General features: G+C 41.6%; 1 protein-coding gene across 2 annotated transcripts in view; it reads left to right on the top strand.

Annotated features, from left to right (window-relative positions):
• The window catches only part of SLK (STE20 like kinase), an 86,166-nt gene that overhangs the window by 23,497 nt on the left and 44,393 nt on the right, over nucleotides 1–18,276 (top strand). For both annotated transcript variants that reach the window (XM_002718721.5, XM_002718722.5), the window contains exons 2-3: nucleotides 16,119–16,283; nucleotides 17,907–17,955. In XM_002718721.5, coding sequence (XP_002718767.2) covers nucleotides 16,119–16,283; nucleotides 17,907–17,955 — 214 coding nt within the window. The remainder of the gene's footprint in view (nucleotides 1–16,118; nucleotides 16,284–17,906; nucleotides 17,956–18,276) is intronic.

Genomic DNA, 18,276 nt, shown 5'->3' with positions numbered 1-18,276 from the left:
TCATTGCATCTCAAAGTATCAATTTCACTTACCTTTTAGGTGCTCTGTTAGTTATCATGGATCAGGGAAAACATATGGTATTTGTACTTTTGGGACTGGCTTATTTCGCTAAGTATGATTTTTTCCAATTTCATCCAATTTGTTGCAAACATTAGGATTTTTTTTTTTTTTTTTTACCATTGTATAGTATTCTAGGGCATATATATCCCATAATTTCTTTATCCAAACTTCAGTTGATGGGCATTTGGCTTGATTCCAAATCTTAGCTATTGTGAATTGAGCTGCAGTAAACATGGGGGTTAACTCTTTCCTATGCTGATTTCATTTCACTTGGGTAAATTGCTATGCGTGAATGGTGGGTCATATGGTAGGTCTGTATTCAGATTTCTGAGGTATCTCCATGCTGTCTTCCACAGTGGCTGTACCAGTTTACATTCCAACCAACGGTGGATTAGGGTACCTTTTCCCCAACATCCTAACCAGCATTTGTTGTTTGTTGATTTCTGTGTGAAAGCCATGCTAACTGGGGTGAGGTGAAACCTCATTGTGGTTTTGATTTACATTTCCCTGAAGGCTAGTGATCCTGAGGACTTTTTCATGGGTCTGTTTTGGCAGTTTGGATTTTCTCTTTTGAAAAATGCCTGTTTAAGTCCTGTGACCATTTTTTAAAAAGATTTATTTATTTATTTGAAAGAGTTACATAGAGAAGGAGAGGCAGAGAGAGAGAGAGTTCTTCCATCCACTGGTTCACTTCCCAATTGGCTGCAACGGCCAGAGCTGTGCTGATCCAAAGCCAGGAGCTTCTTCCAGGTCTCCCACATGGGTGCAGGGGCCCAAGGATTTGGGCCCTCTTCTACTGCTTTCCCAGGTCATTGCAGAGAACTGGATCGGAAGTGGAGCAGCCAGGACTCAAACCGGCACCCTCATGGGATGCTGGCAAGGCAGGCAGCAGCTTTACCCGCTATGCCACAATGCTGGCCCCAATCCTGTGACCAATTCTTAACTGGATTGTTTGTTTTGTTGTTTTTTGAGTTTCTTGAGCTCTTTATATATTGTGGTTATTCATCCTTTATCAGTTGCATAGTTTACAAATAATTTCTCCCATTCTGTCAGTTGCCTCTTCACTTTGCAGAAGCTTCTCAATTTGATGTAATCCCATTTGTAAATTTGTCTTTGCCTGTGCCTTTGGGGTCTTTTCCAAGAACTCTGCCTATGCCAAGGTCTTGCAGGGTTTCCCCACTATTCTCTAATAATTTGATGGTATTGTGTCATAGGTTCAGGTCTTTAATCCATTTTGAGTGGATTTTTGTGTAAGGTGTAAGGAAGGCATCTTGATTTATGCTTCTGCATGTGGAGATCCAGTTTTCCCAGCACCATTTGTGGAAGAGACTGTCCTTGCTCCAGAGATTGATTTTAGCTCCTTTGTCAAAGATAAGATGGTTATAGATGCATGGGTTGATTTCTGGAGTTTCTGTTTTGTTCCACTGGTCTATCCATCTGTTTTTTGTACCAGTACCAGGCTGTTTTGATTACAACTGCCCTGTAGTATGTCTTGAAATCTGATATTGTAATGCCTCCGGCTTTGTGTTGCATAAAATTGCTTCAGCTATTTGGGTTCTCTTGTGTTTCCTTATGAATTTAAACATGTTTTTTGGGGGTCAGTGCTGTGGTGTAGAGGGCAAAGCCGTTGCCTGTAGTGCCAGCATCCCACATGGGTGCTGGTTCAAGCCCTGGCTGCTCCACTTCCGATCCAGCTCTCCGCTAGGCCTGAGAAAGCAGTAGAAGGTGGCCCAAGTCCTGGGGTCTTTCCACCCACGTAGGAAGACCTGGAGGAAGCTCCTGGCTCCAGGCTTCGGCTTGGCGCAGTTCTGGCCATTGTGGCCAACCGGTGAGTGAACCAGTGGATGGAAGACCTCTCCCTCTCTCTCGGCTTCTCCTTCTCTCTCTGTGTAACTCTTTCAAATGAATAAATCTTTAAAAAAATCATTTTTTTCTAGATCTGAGAAGAATGTCCTTGGTATTTTGATTGGTATCGCATTGAATCTGTAAATTGCTTTCAGTAGTATGGACATTTTGATGATATTGATTCTTCCAATCCATGAACATGGAAGATTTTTCCACTTTTTTTTTTTTTTTTGTGTGTGTCTTCTGTTTCTTTATTTAATGCTTTGTAATTCTCATTGTAGATATCTTTGACATCCTTGGTTAAATTTATTCCAAGGTATTTGATTTTTTTTTTGTAGCTATTGTGGATGGGTGTGATCTTAGTAGTTCTTTCTCAGCCATGGCGATATCTGTGTGTACAAAGACTATTGATTTTTGTGTGTTGATTTTATATCCTACTACTTTACCAAACTCTTCTATGAGTTCCAGTAGTCTCTTGGTGGGGTCTTTTGATTCCTCTCTATATAGAATCAAGTCATCTGTAAATAGGGATAGTTTGATTTCCTCCTTCCCAATTGTATCCCTTTGGTTTCTTTTTCTTGCCTAATGGCTTTGGCTAAAACTTCCAGGATGATATTGAATAGCAGGGGTGAGAGTGGACATCCTTGTCTGGTTCTGGATCTCAGTGGGAATGCTTCCAGCTTTTGCCCATTCAGTAGGACACTGGCCATGGGTTTGTCATAAATTGCCTTGATTGTGTTGAGGAATGTTCCTTCTCTACCCAATTTGCTTAAAGTTTTTATCATGAAAGGGTGTTGTATTTTATCAGATGCTTTCTTTACATCATACAGTTTCGTTCTTCAGTTTGTTAATGTGATGTATCACATTTGTAAGTTTGTGAATGTTGAACCATCCCTGCATACCTGGGGATAAATCCCATTTGGTCTGGGTGAATGATCTTTCTGATGTGTTGTTGGATTCGATTAGCTAGTGTTTCATTGAGGATTTTCACATCTGTGTTCATCAGGGAAATTGGTCTGTAGTTCTCTTTCTCTGGTATCTTTTTCAGGTATAGGAATTACGGTGATGCTGGTTTCACAGAAGGAGTTTGGAAGGATTCCCTCCATTTCAATAGTTTTAAATAACTTGAAATGAATTGGAGTAATTTCTGCTTTAAATGTCTGGTAAAATTCAGCAGTGAAGTTATCTGGTCCTGGGCTTTTCTTTGCTGGGAGTTTCTTTATTATTGATTGAATTTCCATTTTGGTTATTGGTCTGTTTAGGTTTTCTTTGTCTTCATGGCTCAATTTAGGTAGGTTGTTTGTGTCCTGGAATCTGTCCATTTCTTCTAGGTTTCCCAATTTGTTGGCATACAACTCTTTGTAGTAATTTCCGATGATTCTTTTTATGTCTGTGTTGTCTGTTATATTTCCTTTTTCTTCTCTAATTTTGTTAATTTGGTCTTCTCCCTCTTTTTTAATTTTTTTTGGTTAGTTGGGCCTATGGTGTATCAATTTTATTTTTTCAAAAAAACCAGCTTTTCATTTCGCTGATCTTTAGTATTATTTTCTTTTTTTGTTTCAATTTTATTTATTCTTTCTCTAATTTTAATTATTTATTTTCTCTTATTAGTTTTGGGTTTTGTTTGCTGCTGTTTTTCTAGGTCCTTGAGATGCATTGATAGCTCATTTATTTGGTGTCTTTCCAATTTCTTGATGTAGGCACCAATTGCTATAAACTTTCCTGTTAACACTGCTTTTGCTGTATCCCCTAAGTTTTGTTATGTTGTATTGTCACCTTCATTTGTTTCCAGAAATTTTTTGATTTCTCTTTTGATATCTTCTGTGACCCACTGTTCATTCAGGACCATATTGAGTTTCCATGTGTTTACATATATTTTAGAAAATCTTGAGTTGTTGATTTCCAGCTTCATTGCATTGTCGTCAGAGACGATGCATGATATGATTTCGATTTTTTTGAATTTGCTGAGACTTGCTTTATGGTCTGATACGTGGTAAATACTAGAGAAAGTTCCATGTGCTGATGAGAAGAACATATACTCTTCATCTGTAGGATGAAAAGTTCCGTAGATATCTGTGAGGTCCATTTGGTCTGTAATGTTGATTAAATCTGCTGCTACCTTGTTGACTATCTGTCTGGTTGATCTTTCCATTGCTGAAAGTTGGGTATTGAAGTCCCCCATTATTATTGTATTGGAGTCTATGTCTCCCTTTAGATCCATTAATATTTCTTTTAAATTGCCATGCCCTGTAATTAGTTACATATATGTTTATAACAGTCACATCTTCCTGTTATTACATAGTGTGCTTCTTTGTGTCCTAACAGTTTTTGTGTTAAAGTCTTTGTTGTCTGATACTAGAATGGCTACACCAGCTCTTTTTTGGTTTCTGTTAGCATGGAATATCTTTTCCTATCCTTTCGCTTTTAGTCTGGGTGTATCTTTGTTGGTGAGATGTGTTTCTTATAGGCAGCAAATAGACTTTTTTTTTTTTTAAGATTTATTTTTATTTGAAAGTCAGAGTTAAACAGAGGTGAGGAAGAGAGAGAGTCTTCCATCCACTGGTTCACTTCCCAACTGGCTGCAACAGCTGGAGCTGCACCAATATGAAGCCAGGAGCCAGGAGCCAGGAGCCAGGAGCTAGGAGCCAGGAGCCAGGAGCCAGGAACCAGGAGCCAGGAGCCAGGAACTTCTTCTGGGCCTCCCATGTGGGGGCAGGGACCCAAGGATTTGGGCCATCCTCCATTGCCTTCCCAGGCCTCAGCAGAGAGCTGGATCAGAAGTGGAGCTGCTGAGACTCGAACTGGTGCCCACATGGGATGCTGGCACTGCAGGTAGCGGCTTTACCCGCTACTCCACAGCGCCGTCCTGGGTTTTGTTTTTTGATCCATTCAGCCAGTCTGTACCTTTAACTGGAGAGTTGAGGCCATTTACATTCAAGGTGACTATTGATAAGCCGTGAGTTGGCTCTGCCATTTTTCCATAAATACTCTTATTGTTTACTTTGGATTTTCTTTGTACCTTTCCTGGGAGATTTTCTGCTTTTATCTTCTTTCACAGTGATTACCATGTTTCTGTGTTTCTGTGTGTAGCACATCCTTAAGCATCTTTTGTAAGGCTGGATGAGTGGTGACAAGTTCTTTGAATTTCTGTTACAGAAGGTCTTTATTTGACCTTCATTCATAAATGAGATCTTTGCAGGATACAGTATTCTGGATTGACAGTTTTTTTCTCTTAAGACTTGTACTGTATCTCGCCATTCTCCCCAGCCTGTAGAGTTTCGATTGAGAAGTCTGCTGTGAGTCTAATTGGAGATCCTCTGAAAGTAATCTGGCATTTCTCTCCTGCACATTTTATACTCTTTCCTTTATGTTTGACTGTGGAGAGTTTGACTACAATGTGTCGTGGTAAGAGAGAGGGAGACAAACAATCCATTTATTGAGTCACTAGCCAAATGCCTGCAATAGCCTGGCTACATTGTTGCTAGTCTGTAGCTGAAACCTGGAAGTGAGGACTCAATCCAGGCTTCCCATGTGGGTGACATTACTTGAACCATCACTGCTGTCTCTAAGTGTCTGCATTGGCAGGATGCTGAAATTAAGAACCAGTTGGAAGTGGAACCTAGGTACTCTGATGTGGAATACAGGCATTTCAACTGCTGGACTAAACATAACACTTCCCAGATCAACACTTTTTTTTTAAGATTTTTTTTTTTTATTTGAAAGGCAGATACAGAGAGAGAAGGAGAGAGAGAGAGAGAGATATCGATCGATCTGCCATCCACTGGTTTGCTCCCTCAAATGGCTGCAGTGGCCAGGGCTGGGCCAGGCTAAAACCAGGAGCCAGGATCTTCTTTCTGGTCTCCCATGTGGGTGCAAGGGCTCAAGGACTTGGGCCACCCTCCACTGCTTTCCCAGGCACATGATCTGGGAACTGGATCAGAAATGGAACAAGGGCCAGCATTGTGGTATAGAGGATAAAGCTGCCGCCTGCAGTGCCAGCATCCCATATGGACACCCGTTGGAGTCCCGGCTGCTCCACTTCTTTTTTTTTTTTTTTTTTTGACAGGCAGAGTGGACAGTGAGAGAGAGAGACAGAGAGAAAGGTCTTCCTTTGCCGTTGGTTCACCCTCCAATGGCCGCCGCGGCCAGCGCGCTGCGGCCGGCGCACCGCGCTGATCCGATGGCAGGAGCCAGGAGCCAGGTGCTTTTCCTGGTCTCCCATGGGGTGCAGGGCCCAAGCACCTGGGCCATCCTCCACTGCACTCCCTGGCCACAGCAGAGAGCTGGCCTGGAAGAGGGGCAACCGGGACAGAATCCGGAGCCCCGACCGGGACTAGAACCCGGTGTGCCGGCGCCGCTAGGCGGAGGATTAGCCTAGTGAGCCGCGGCGCCGGCCCCGGCTGCTCCACTTCTGATCCAGCTCTCTGCTATGGCCTGGGAAAGCAGTAGAAGATGGCCAGGTCCTTAGGCCTTGCACCCGTGTAGGAGACCCAGAGGAAGCTCCTGGCTCTGGATCAACCCACCTCCACCCATTCAGCCATTAGGGGAGTGAACCAGTGTACAGAAGACCACCTCCCCTTCAAATAAATAAATAAATCTTAAAAAAAAAAAAAAAGAGCAGCCTGGACTCGAACTGGTACTCATATGGGCTGCTGGCACTGAGGCGTAGGCTTATCCTCTATGCCACAGTGCCAACCCCTAGATCAACACTTCCGAAATTTTATTTTGAAGTTCAGAGTTGCAGAGAGAAGGAGAGATAGATCTTCCATCTGCTGGTTCATTCTCCAGATGGCAGCAATTCCAGGTCTGAGCCAGGCCAAAGCCAGGAGTCTGGAACTTCCTCCAGGTCTCCCACGTGGGTGGCAGAGGCTCAAACACTTGGGTTATCTTCTACTGCTTTTCTCAGGACCTTAGCAGGAAGCTGGATTGGAAGTGGAGCAGCTGGGACATGAACTGGTTCCGACATAGGTTCCTGGCATTGCAGATGGTGGCTTTACTAATTTGTCACAATGCCAGCCTTCCAGATCAACTTTTGACCATACTTTGATTTTTTGTATTGCATTTCTTTCCTAGAATAGACTTCACTGGGGAGTTGTTTGTGTTTCCTCAGCACTGAGCAATACCCTGTATGTAGTAGATATTCCTATACTGTGGTTTGTTTTGTTTTATATATATACACACACACACACACACATATAAATATACACACATTTTTATATATATATATAAATTTTATTTATTTATTTGAAAGAGTTACATAGAGAAGGAGAGGCAGAGAGAGAGAGAGGTCTTCCATCCGCTGGTTCACTCCCCAGATGGCCGCAACGGCCGGCACTGCACCGATCCAAAGCCAGGAGCCAGGTGCTTCCTCTTGGTCTCCCACGCGGGTGCAGGCGCCCAAGCACTTGGGCCATCCTCCATTGCCTTCCTGGGCCACAGCAGAGAGCTGGACTGGAAGAGGAGCAACCAGCACTAGAATCTGGCGCCCATATGGGATGCCGGTGCCGCAGGCGGAGGATTAACCAAGTGAGCCACGGCGCAGGCCCCTCTGCTTCATTTTAGAATATGAAAACAGTGAGGAAAAATTCAGGCCAGTTAGGTTTCCCTACATTTCCCTTTTTACTATATGGCCCAGCTCTGTTTATGATTCATGAAAATAAAAACATGGAGACTTAGTCATCATGAGTGAAAACCTTTCATTAATAGAAGTTACATTAGGCCGGCGCCGCGGCTCAATAGGCTAATCCTCCACCTAGCGGCGCCAGCACATGGGTTCTAGTCCTGGTCAGGGCACCGGATTCTGTCCCTGTCGCTCCTCTTCCAGGCCAGCTCTCTGCTGTGGCCAGGGAGTGCAGTGGAGGATGGCCCAGGTCCTTGGGCCCTGCACCCGCATGTGAGACCAGGAGAAGCACCTGGCTCCTGGCTTCGGATCAGCGCGGTGTGCTGGCCGCAGCGCCCCAGCCGTAGTGGCCATTGGAGGGTGAACCAACGGCAAAGGAAGACCTTTCTCTCTGTCTCTCTCTCTCACTGTCCACTCTGCCTTGTCAAAAAAAAAAAAAAAAAGTTACATTAATAGAAGTTACATTTTCAAATTACTAAGTATTTTTCCACTTTTGTTTTAATTTACATTTGTTTAGTTATTTCATTCTTTATGTAAAGAATTTCCATGTTTTGTGATATTAGACCGATTAAACTTTTTTTTTTTGTCTTGTTTTTAAGAAGATTTATTTATTTGAAAGGCAGAGTTAGAGGACAGAGCGAGAGGGAGGAAGGGAAGGAGAGATAGCAAGAAGGAGAAAGGATCTTCCATCTGCTCATCACTTCCCAAATGGCTGCAATGACTGGGATGGGCTAGGCTGAAGCCAGGAGCCTGGAGTTCCAGCTGGGTCTCCCATATTGATGGCAGGGACCCAGGTACTTAGACCATCTTCCAGTGCTTTCCGAGGTGTTAGCAGGGAGCTGGGTTGGAAGTGGAACAGCTGAGACTCATGTGCTTGTATGGGATACTGGAGCATCACAGGTGGCCATTTTTCCTGCTTCACCACTATGCCAGCTCCCAGATGAGACTTTAAACACATTGTTGCCCTGTTTTATGTGTTTAAAGAATAATGTCACACATTTATCAATGTTTGCTTCAATTTTGATATTTTTAAGAGCTTTTTATTTTCCTTTTTTTAAGATTTATTTATCCAAAGGTGGAGTTATAGAGACATGGTGGGGGTGGGAGAAAGAGAGAGAGAGAATCTGCCATCACTGGTTCACTCCCCAAATGGCTGCGATGACCAGGGCTTGGCCAGGCTGAAGCCAGGAGCTCCTTGTGCGTCTCCCACATTGGTGCAGAGGCCCAAACACTTGGGCCATCCTCATCAGCTTTCCTAGGTGCACCAGCATGTAGCTGGAATGGAAGTGGAGCAGCTGGGACTCGAACAGGCACCCATTATAGGATGCTGGCATTGTAGGCGGCAGCCTAGCATGTCATGCCACAACACTGGCCCCAAGAGATCTTTAGAAGTAGATTCTGAAGAGTTACCAAGTTATTTTGAAGCAGCAATTTAGGAGGCACTGTATTTTTTAAGTAATATTTATTTATTATGTCAAACCACTGATTTTGTTATTGGATTAATCAGTAATCCAGGACAGTGAAATAACAGAATTTATTATTATAAGGAACTTTAGAGAATATTTAGTGGTATTTTTCTCCTTTCTTGTCATTCTGTTCACAGGTGAAAAAAACAGTTTTAGAATCTCTCATACACCTGTAGAAGCATGCAGAAGCATGATGACTTTTCGCTTCACCCCCAGTATTGGACTTTTCCTAGGGCTCATATTTCATAATGGTCTCCAAGAGCAGTTCTCCTTTGGTTTCTTTTTTTTCGTTTTGTTTCTTTTCTCTTCTTTTCTGTCTTTCTTTCTTTCCTTCTTTCTTTCTTTCATCTGAGAGGTAGAGTTACAGACAGAGGAAGAGACAGAGAAAGGTCTTCCTTCCGTTGGCTCACTCTCCAAATGGCCACAACAGCCAGAGCTACGCCGATCCGAAGCCAGGAGCTTCCTCCTGGTCTCCCATGCGGGTGCAGGGTTCCAAGGACTTGGGCCATCCTCAACTGCTTTCCCAGGCCACAACAGAGAGCTGGATTGGAAGAGGAGCAGCCGGGACTAGAACTGGTGCCCTTATGGGATGTTGGCGCCACAAGCGGAGGATTAACTCATTGTGCTACCACGCTGTCCCCTCCTTTGGTTTCTTTCTTCCCAAAGTGTTACATTAAAATGATGGAAGGAGGACTTATCTCTCTGACTTATTTCCTTTGTAGGTAGATAAACTTGTTTCACTGGCTCTAACTGCCCACCCCGTACACTTTTAACATCTCTGAAATTGGGAAGTTGGGCTATGTCTTCTTTTGGTTGAGGCTATGTTACAGTTGTGGCCGGGTAATGGTGGTGTTATAGCTGCCATTGCTTGTGTATGGTGAACTTAGTTGTATCCCTTGTGACATATAGTTCGAACCCTTTGATATTTCTTTTTTTTTTTAAATTTTTTTTAAAGATTTATTTTACTAATTTGAAAGAGTTACAGAGAGAGAGAGAGAGAGATAGAAAGAGAGGTCTTCCATCTTCTGGTGCATTCCCTGAATAGCCACAACAGACAGAGCCAAGCTGATCCAAAGCCAGGAGCCAGGAGATTCTTCCAGGTTTCCCACATGGGTGATGGGGCCCAAGGACTTGGGCCATCCACTGCTACTTGCCCAGGCACATGATCAGGAAGCTGGATCAGAAGTGGAGCAGCTGGAACTCATACTGGCACCCATATGGGATGCCAGGGCTTGAACTTGCTGTGCCACAGTGCCGGCACTGAAAGCTTTTTAATATTATAAAGACAATATGGTGCTGGCACCACGGCTCAATAGGCTAATCCTCTGCCTTGTGGCGCCGGTGCACTGGGTTCGAGCCCCAGTTGGGGCACCGGGTTCTGTCCCGGTTGCCCCTCTTCCAGGCCAGCCCTCTGCTATGGCCCGGGAGTGCAGCAGAGGATGGCCCAAGTGCTTGGGCCCTGCACCCCATGGGAGACCAGGAGAAGTACCTGGCTCCTGCCATAGGATCAGCGCGGTGCGCCAGCTGCAGTGTGCCGGCCGCAGCGGCCATTGGAGGGTGAACCAACGGCAAAGGAAGACCTTTCTCTCTGTCTCTCTCTCTCACTGTCCACTCTGCCTGTCAAAAAAAAAAAAAAAAAGAAAAAGAAAAAGACAATATGGTGTGGAAAAACATAAGCATTTAGATAGCTTTGGATCAAAAAATGATTCAGAAGAATTGCACTTAAATATGAAGTATTCAGTTTTCTTGTATGTACAAGAATAATAGATAACAATAACAATTTATGTTTAAAATGTCTCTTTGGGAATCTAAAAAAAACCATCTAGGAGTTTTTCCATTCTTAGTGGAATAGAGTGATAGAAGGCATCCAGATTTGATGAAATGTGATAAATTAGAGCACTCTTCTATAGAGTTTGGGTGACCAGAATAAAATTATCTTTTTGGAGCAGGTATTGTGGCATAGGTGGGTTAAGCTGTCACCCGTGACATTGACATCCCATATTGGTGCTGGTTTGAGTCTCAGCTGCTCCACTTCCAATCCAGCTCCCTGTTAATGGCTTGGGAAATACAGTGGAAGATGGCTCACGTGCTTGGAAGACCCCTTGAAAGAACAATATGCAGCTCCTGGCTCCTTTCTTAGGCCTGGTACAGCCTTGGCCACTGCAGCCATTTGGGGAGTGAACTAGCGGATGGAAGATCTCTGTCTCTCCCTCTCTCTGTAACTCTGCCTTTCAGATAAGTCTAAAAAAAATCTTTTTTTTATCTAAAACATATTCTCTGTACTCTAAATATTAGTATTGCTTTTTTTTTTCTTTTTTCTTTTTTTTTTTGACAGGCAGAGTGGACAGTGAGAGAGAGAAACAGAGAGAAAGGTCTTCCTTTGCCGTCGGGTCACCCTCCAATGGCCGCTGCGGCCGGCACATTGCGCTGATCTGAAGGCAGGAGCCAGGTGCTTCTCCTGGTCTCCCATGGGGTGCAGGGCCCAAGCACTTGGGCCATCCTCCGCTGCACTCCCGGGCCATAACAGAGAGCTGGCCTGGAAGAGGGGCAACCGGGACAGAATCCGGCTCCCTGACTGGGACTAGAACCCGGTGTGCTGGCGCTGCAAGGCAGAGGATTAGCCTATTGAGCCACGGTGCCAGCCAGTATTTCTTTTTACCTTTTATTTTTCCCAAAGAAAGTTAAAATTTAGCAATTACTTACTTAAGAAATTTCCCATAGAGAAGTTGGTATCTGACTTGTTTATTCATGTCATTATCTTAAAGGTTAGATAACAGATCTGAGAAGGCTCCCATGTACTTTTTTTTTTTTTTTTAGTACTTTACTGTTTCTTTAAAGATAATATGTATTTAAAAAATTCATTGCCAGCGCCACAGCTCACTTGGCTAATCCTCTGCCTGCAGTGCCGGCACCCCAGGTTCTAGGCCCTGTTGGGGCACCGGGGTCTGTCCCGGTTGTTGCTGTTCCAGTCCAGCTCTCTGTTGTGGCCTGGGAAGGCAGTGGAGGATGGCCCAAGTGCTTGGGCCCTGCACCCCATGGGAGACCAGGAGAAGCACCTGGCTCCTGGCTTCAGATCACCGCGGTGCGCCAGCCGCAGCGCGCCGGCAGGAGCGGCCATTGCGGGGTGAACCAGCGGAAGGAAAACCTTTTTCTCTGTTGCTCGCTCTGTCTCACTGTTTAACTCTGCCTGTCAAAAAAAAAAAAAAAATTCAAATGTTAGGAAAAGTATAGAGAGTCAAAAGGGCCTGAAAAGCAAAAGCAATAAAAAGGAAAACAAAGTACGAAGAGCAAGGAAAAATAACTAAACTAATGGAAACATAAGGAGACTGGTAAAGGGTGTAAGGGAGGCAAAACGGTCTTCATCCTCTTAGGGTTCTGTTTGGGCTCGAGAATTAAACTGATGTAACAGCAGGAGAAAAGCTTAGTAAAGTTTGTTTGTTTTCTTGTTTTGGAAAGGCAGAGAGAGAACATGAACTTGCTCATGTACTCCCTTTTGTCTGTCAGTCCACTGCCCAAATGCCTACAGTGGCTGGAGCTGAGCTAGATCAAAGCCAGGACCCAAGAATCCAGTCCTGTCTCCCATGTAGAGGGCAGGGACCGAACTGTTTGAGCCATCACCTGCTTCTTTCTGAGTCTGCATTAGCAAGAAGCTGGAATTAGATCTGGAGCAGGATTCAAATTCAGGCACCACATAAGACTGCAGATACCATCATCTTTTTAGAAAAGATTTATTTGAAAGCCAGAATTACAGAGAGAGGGATAGACAGAAAGGCCTTCCATCCGCTGGTTCCACCCCAAATTTCCACAATGACCAGGGCTGGGCCAGGCTGGAGTCAGGAGCTTCTTCTGGGTCTCCCACATACGGGTGCAGGTGCCCAAGAATTTGGGGTGTCTTCAGCTGCTTTCCAGGTGTATTAGTAGGGAGCTGGATCAGAAGTGAAGCAGCTGGGAATGAAACCTACACCCGTATGTGATATTGGCATTGCAGGTGAACACTGTTGCTCAGTCTCTGTGTCACAATGGTAGCTCCAGGATGCAGGTGTCTTAACTGTCAACTCAACTGATGTGTCAAATGCCTGTCCTCGATAACAGTTTTGTGTGGTAACCGGGTGCTCATAAGGAAATGAGGATCTAAAGTAGATGGCAAAACCTGCTTGCTTTTGTATTAGGTTGAACAAAGAGGCAGTTGTGGAAAACTAGTTTTATTATGTATAGAGACTGAAGAAAGATAAGCATTATTTTAACAAGTCTGTTTGAACAGAATTTTTTCAGATGTGACTCTCCATCAAAGAATACTTGTTTGTTTTATTTTCCTCCTGGTACCTTTTGTATGGGACTTCTGTTCTAAAAAAGAAAAGGGGGAAAAATAGAGTGCTCTTTTTGTATCTGCTGTTTTTCAAGTGTCTTTAGCTGGAGTAGCTGGAGGTAATCTTTTTTTTTTTTTTTTTTTTTTTTTAAGATTTTACGTATTTATTTGAGAGGTAGGGTTACAAATAGTGAGAGGAAGAGACATCCGCTGGCTCATTCCCCAAATGGCCACAGTGACCAGAGCTGAGCCGATCCGAAGCCAGGAGCCAGGAGCCAGGAGCTTCTTCCGGGTCTCCTGTGTGGGTGCAGGGCCCCAAGTGCTTGGGCCATCTGCTGCTGCTTTCCTAGGCTATAACAGAGAACTGGATTGGAAGAAGAGCAGCTGGGACTAGAACCTGATCTCAAATGGGATGCTGGCGCCGCAGGTGGAGGATTAACTTATTGCTCCACAGTGCCGGCCCCTGGAGGAAATCCTTATGTCAAAGTTTAATCTTGGCAATACCTTTCAAGGGTAATGATTAACGAGTTATGATTTTACCTCTTAACTAGTTACATGTCCTGGGGGAGCCTTTTAACTTCTATTTATATCTTTCAAGTAAGGATAATAATACATCATGGATTTGATGTGAGGATTAAATAATGGTAACAATTATGACTAATGTTTTTGAATTCTTACTGTATATGCCAGACATTAATACATTAAATATTTTAATGTATTAAGAGTTTATATGTATTTAATAATTTAATACTGAATGCATTTTTTCACTTGAAAAATGTTAATTCTCACAACTGTGTGGAGGTATAGGTAAGTTTCACTGATGAGGAATCTAACACAGTTACTAAGTGACAAAGAATTTGAATGCTAGCCATCTAACCTACTGCAGTCTGTGATTTCAAATGCTGTCCTCTGTGCATGTAAGGCATTTTGCACAGAGTATAGTATGCATTAGTTATTATTTGTGTTTAAGGTGTCTTTTAAAAGTGGTTTGTTGAGAATAAGAAGAGAAGGTACCGACTGGGAAAAAATATTTGCAAACCATGTGTGTTATAAAGGAGTGTTAACCAGAATATACAAGGAATTCTTAAAACTTGACAGTTAGAAAACAAACAACCCAATTAAAAACCAAGTGAAATAGTTGAACAGATTCCTCACTAAGGTAGCTGCACAGATGGCAAATAATAAGTATATGCAGGGATGCTCAGTGTTGTATGTCATTAGGGAATTGCAGATCGAAATGAGATACCACTACATACCTGTTAAACAGGTGAAAATTGTTACTGATAATACCAGATGCTAGTGAGGATGTGAAGCAACAGAAATTGTTATTTGTTGCTGGTGTATATGCAAAATGTACTACTACTTTGAAAGACAACTTGCCACTTTGTTTTTTTTTTCCTTTAAAGATTTATTTTTTATTTATTTGAAAGGCAGAGTTATAGAAAGAGGAGGAGAGAGCGAGCGAGTTCGAGAGCAAGCAAGAGAGCGCTTCCATCCACTGGTTCACTCCCCAGATGGCTGCAACAGTAGGGGCTGGGCCAGGCTGAAGTTGGGAGCCAGGAGCTTCTCCCAGGTATCCCACATGAGTGCAGGGGCCTAAATAGTTGGGCCATCTTCTGCTACTTTCCCAGGTGTACTAGCAGGGAGCTGGATCAGAAGTAGAGCAGCCAGTTCTTGAACTCATGCCCACATGGGAGGCTGGCATCACAGGCAGGGGCTTAACTTGCTATACCATGATGCTGGCCCTGCCACTGTCTTATATCAAAAACAAAACGTACTTTCCCATACAACTCAGCAGTTTTACTCCTTGGTATTTATCTAAATCAGTTGAAAATTTGTGTCCACCCAGAAGCCTGAGATGCATGTTTATAGCAACTTTTCATAATTGCTAAAACTTGGAAGCAGCCAGCATGTTCTTTAGTGGGTGAATGGATAAACTGTTATATCTAGATGATAGAATATTATTTAGTATTAAAAAGAGTTATGAAGCCATGAAAAAACATGAAGGAAACTTAACTGTACTTTAGTAAGTGGAAGAAAAATCTCCATATTATGTGATTCCAACATTTTGGAAAAGGCAAAACTATGGAGCCAGGCAAAAGATCAGTGGTTGCCAGGAGTTAGTAGGGAGAGGGAAGAGGTGAATGTGTAAAAACACTGGATTTTTAGGACAATGAAACTGCTGTAAAATATTACAGGCGTGGATACGTGTCATTATCCATTTGTTGAAATCATATAACATAAGCACCAAGAGTGAGTCCTAATGTACATTGTGGATGTCTTGTGATAATGTTGTGTTAATGTAATGTAGGTTCCTCAGTTATAACAGATGTACCCCTCATTGATAGTGGGGGAGGCTATGCATGTGTGGGCATAAGATGTATTGGGAACTCTTACACTTTGGTCAGTTTTGTTGTACGTCTGAAACTAAAAAATAATCTATTTAAAAAATAAAAAATTTACTTTTAACTATTTATTTATTTATTTGAAAGAATTAGAGAGAGAGAGAAATCAATCTTCTATTCACCAGCTTCCTCCCAGATGGCAGAACTGCCTTGGCTGGGTCAGGCAGAAGCCAGGAGCCAGGAGCTTCATCTGGGTCTCCCATGAGCATGGGATCCAAACACTTGGGCCATCTTCTGCTGCTTTTCCCAGGCCATTAGCTGGGAGCTGGATTGGAAATGGAGCGTAGGAAATGAACCAGCACCTGTATGAGATGCTGGCATCACAGTTGGCATCTTTACCTGCTATGACATAATGCTGGCCCCAAAAATTAAATTTTAAAAAAGCCTGTGTTTTAAATGTGATTCTTTTGTTTTAGGCCCAGAATAAAGAGACTAATGTTTTAGCTGCTGCAAAGGTGATTGACACCAAGTCTGAAGAAGAACTTGAAGATTATATGGTTGAGATTGATATACTAGCATCTTGTGACCACCCAAATATAGTCAAACTTCTGGATGCATTCTATTATGAAAACAATCTTTGGGTGAGTATTTTCTGTTGATCTTTAGGAGTAGCCAAAATGTGTTCATTGTCTTAAAGAGGTTGTGAAAGGTCTGTTTTATCTGTTACCTTTTCTATTTAGTTACTTAAGTTACTTGAATAAGAGTTGTTCTGCTGATGAGAAAGTTATTACAATGTGATTACATTTAGCTGCAACAGATGTTCCAATTTGTTTCAAGTTGTATCATTTTTAGTATAATTGTTATTGGATCCAGATGGAGGAATTTGGTTAACTATATTTTCCTAAAATATGAAATTATATATCATTGTTTGATTAAAATCTAAGCATTTAAACTTTGTTTTTCTAGAAATCATTTATAATATTCCATTCTGTTTGTAATATATGGTCAGTCTGAACTTTAGTGAATGATGGTAGATATAGTAGCTAAATCTATATGTATAAATTTTCTTCATATTTAGAAACAGGCACAAATATATACAGAAATAAAATGTTAATATTCATTATAATTAATTACTTTGTCTCAACCTAGTTTAATCAGAGGGCTCTTTAAAATGGAGTTTTAAATTTTCTGGTTGAAGGAAGAAGCATAGTGTTAGGAGAGAGAGTTAAGAAGTATAAGGAATACTTGACTGGAAATCAAAAGCATATATTTTTTCACTCTAGAATTGCCAGTTAGGAGCTTGGATAAATTACTTTACCTTTGTGAGTGTTTACTTACATATAGAATGGATAAGGATCCACCTACCAAATTACATTTCAAATAATGTAATGAATTTGAAAGTAATTGCTAGTTGACAATCACTTGTGACAAATAAAATGCTTAGAGGAAAAAATGCAGGGAGCTACACAACTTGTTTAAATGTTACTTTAAAAAATTATGTGACGTTATTCATAGGGTGATACCTTCTGAAATAGTTCAGGGGTCTAGCAGAATATTTCCAAAGATTATAATGAAAATGAACTCCTAGACAGTTTAATAAATGGTTAAGATCTTTAGTCAAGGCTATTGCAAAAAAAAAAAAAAAAAAGCTGAACAACTATAAGGCATATTTTAGTGGAAGATACTATAGATGTTAATTAGAGAATTAGAATAAATACACAATTACACCCATGATAAAGATTAAGAGGGAAAGGTACATGGTGTTATTCTATCTTGCTGGGGTGGACAGGTGAGTGATAATTGGGCAAAGGTTCGAAGCTTGTGTGTGTGTGTATTTTTTTCTTTTTTGTTAAAATAAGTCTCTATGTATTTCAGGATTTATTCCTATTAATAAAAATATATTTGATCACTTACATCACGATAGTTTAACAATGAGAGCAATAAAATCAATGATCACAGAATGGACATATAATATTGTACTGAATAGAAATTTTGTGTCTGGTAATTTTAAAGAATCAGAAATGTTAAAAATGGTCATTAACTAAAAATGCACATACTTCCATGATGTGTTCTCTTTGTGCTATCTCAAATGTGTATCATTTAAGACTTGTAGCTCCTTGGACATAAAAGTTTTAATGTTAAACACGATATTATTTCCATAATCTGTGTTATTTGATAGCTATTGTATCTTTTTTGCTAAATTGAAGAAAAAACTACTGAAACTCAATATAGTTTTAGACACATGCTTTTTTATTTGCATGCAGATCCTCATTGAATTTTGTGCAGGTGGAGCAGTAGATGCTGTGATGCTTGGTAAATACCTTTTTGTTTCTTTATGTTTGTATCTTACATTATATTTAATAAAAATAAAAGAATTCCATATATTTATATGCTTATGTGATTGTTGAGTGAAGTTCAGTAAATTAAACATTCAACTTAATTGTATTTTTATATTGAATAATTTTAATAAAATTCTAAAATGAAACATTAAATATTCTATGTCAGGAAAGAAGCCTTTGAAGATATTTAGTTCTTCTAAATAAATTCACTCTATGTGATCCTTGAGTAATGGTACATACAGAAAGGTAAATAGACTGCTGATATGTTTTTCTGTATAAAAATGCATATTTGTTT

This window comes from Oryctolagus cuniculus, chromosome 15 (assembly GCF_964237555.1).
Source record: "Oryctolagus cuniculus chromosome 15, mOryCun1.1, whole genome shotgun sequence".
Lineage (NCBI taxonomy): Eukaryota > Metazoa > Chordata > Mammalia > Lagomorpha > Leporidae > Oryctolagus > Oryctolagus cuniculus.
Note: the sequence above shows the minus strand (reverse complement) of the source record. Positions and strands in the feature narration are given on the sequence as shown.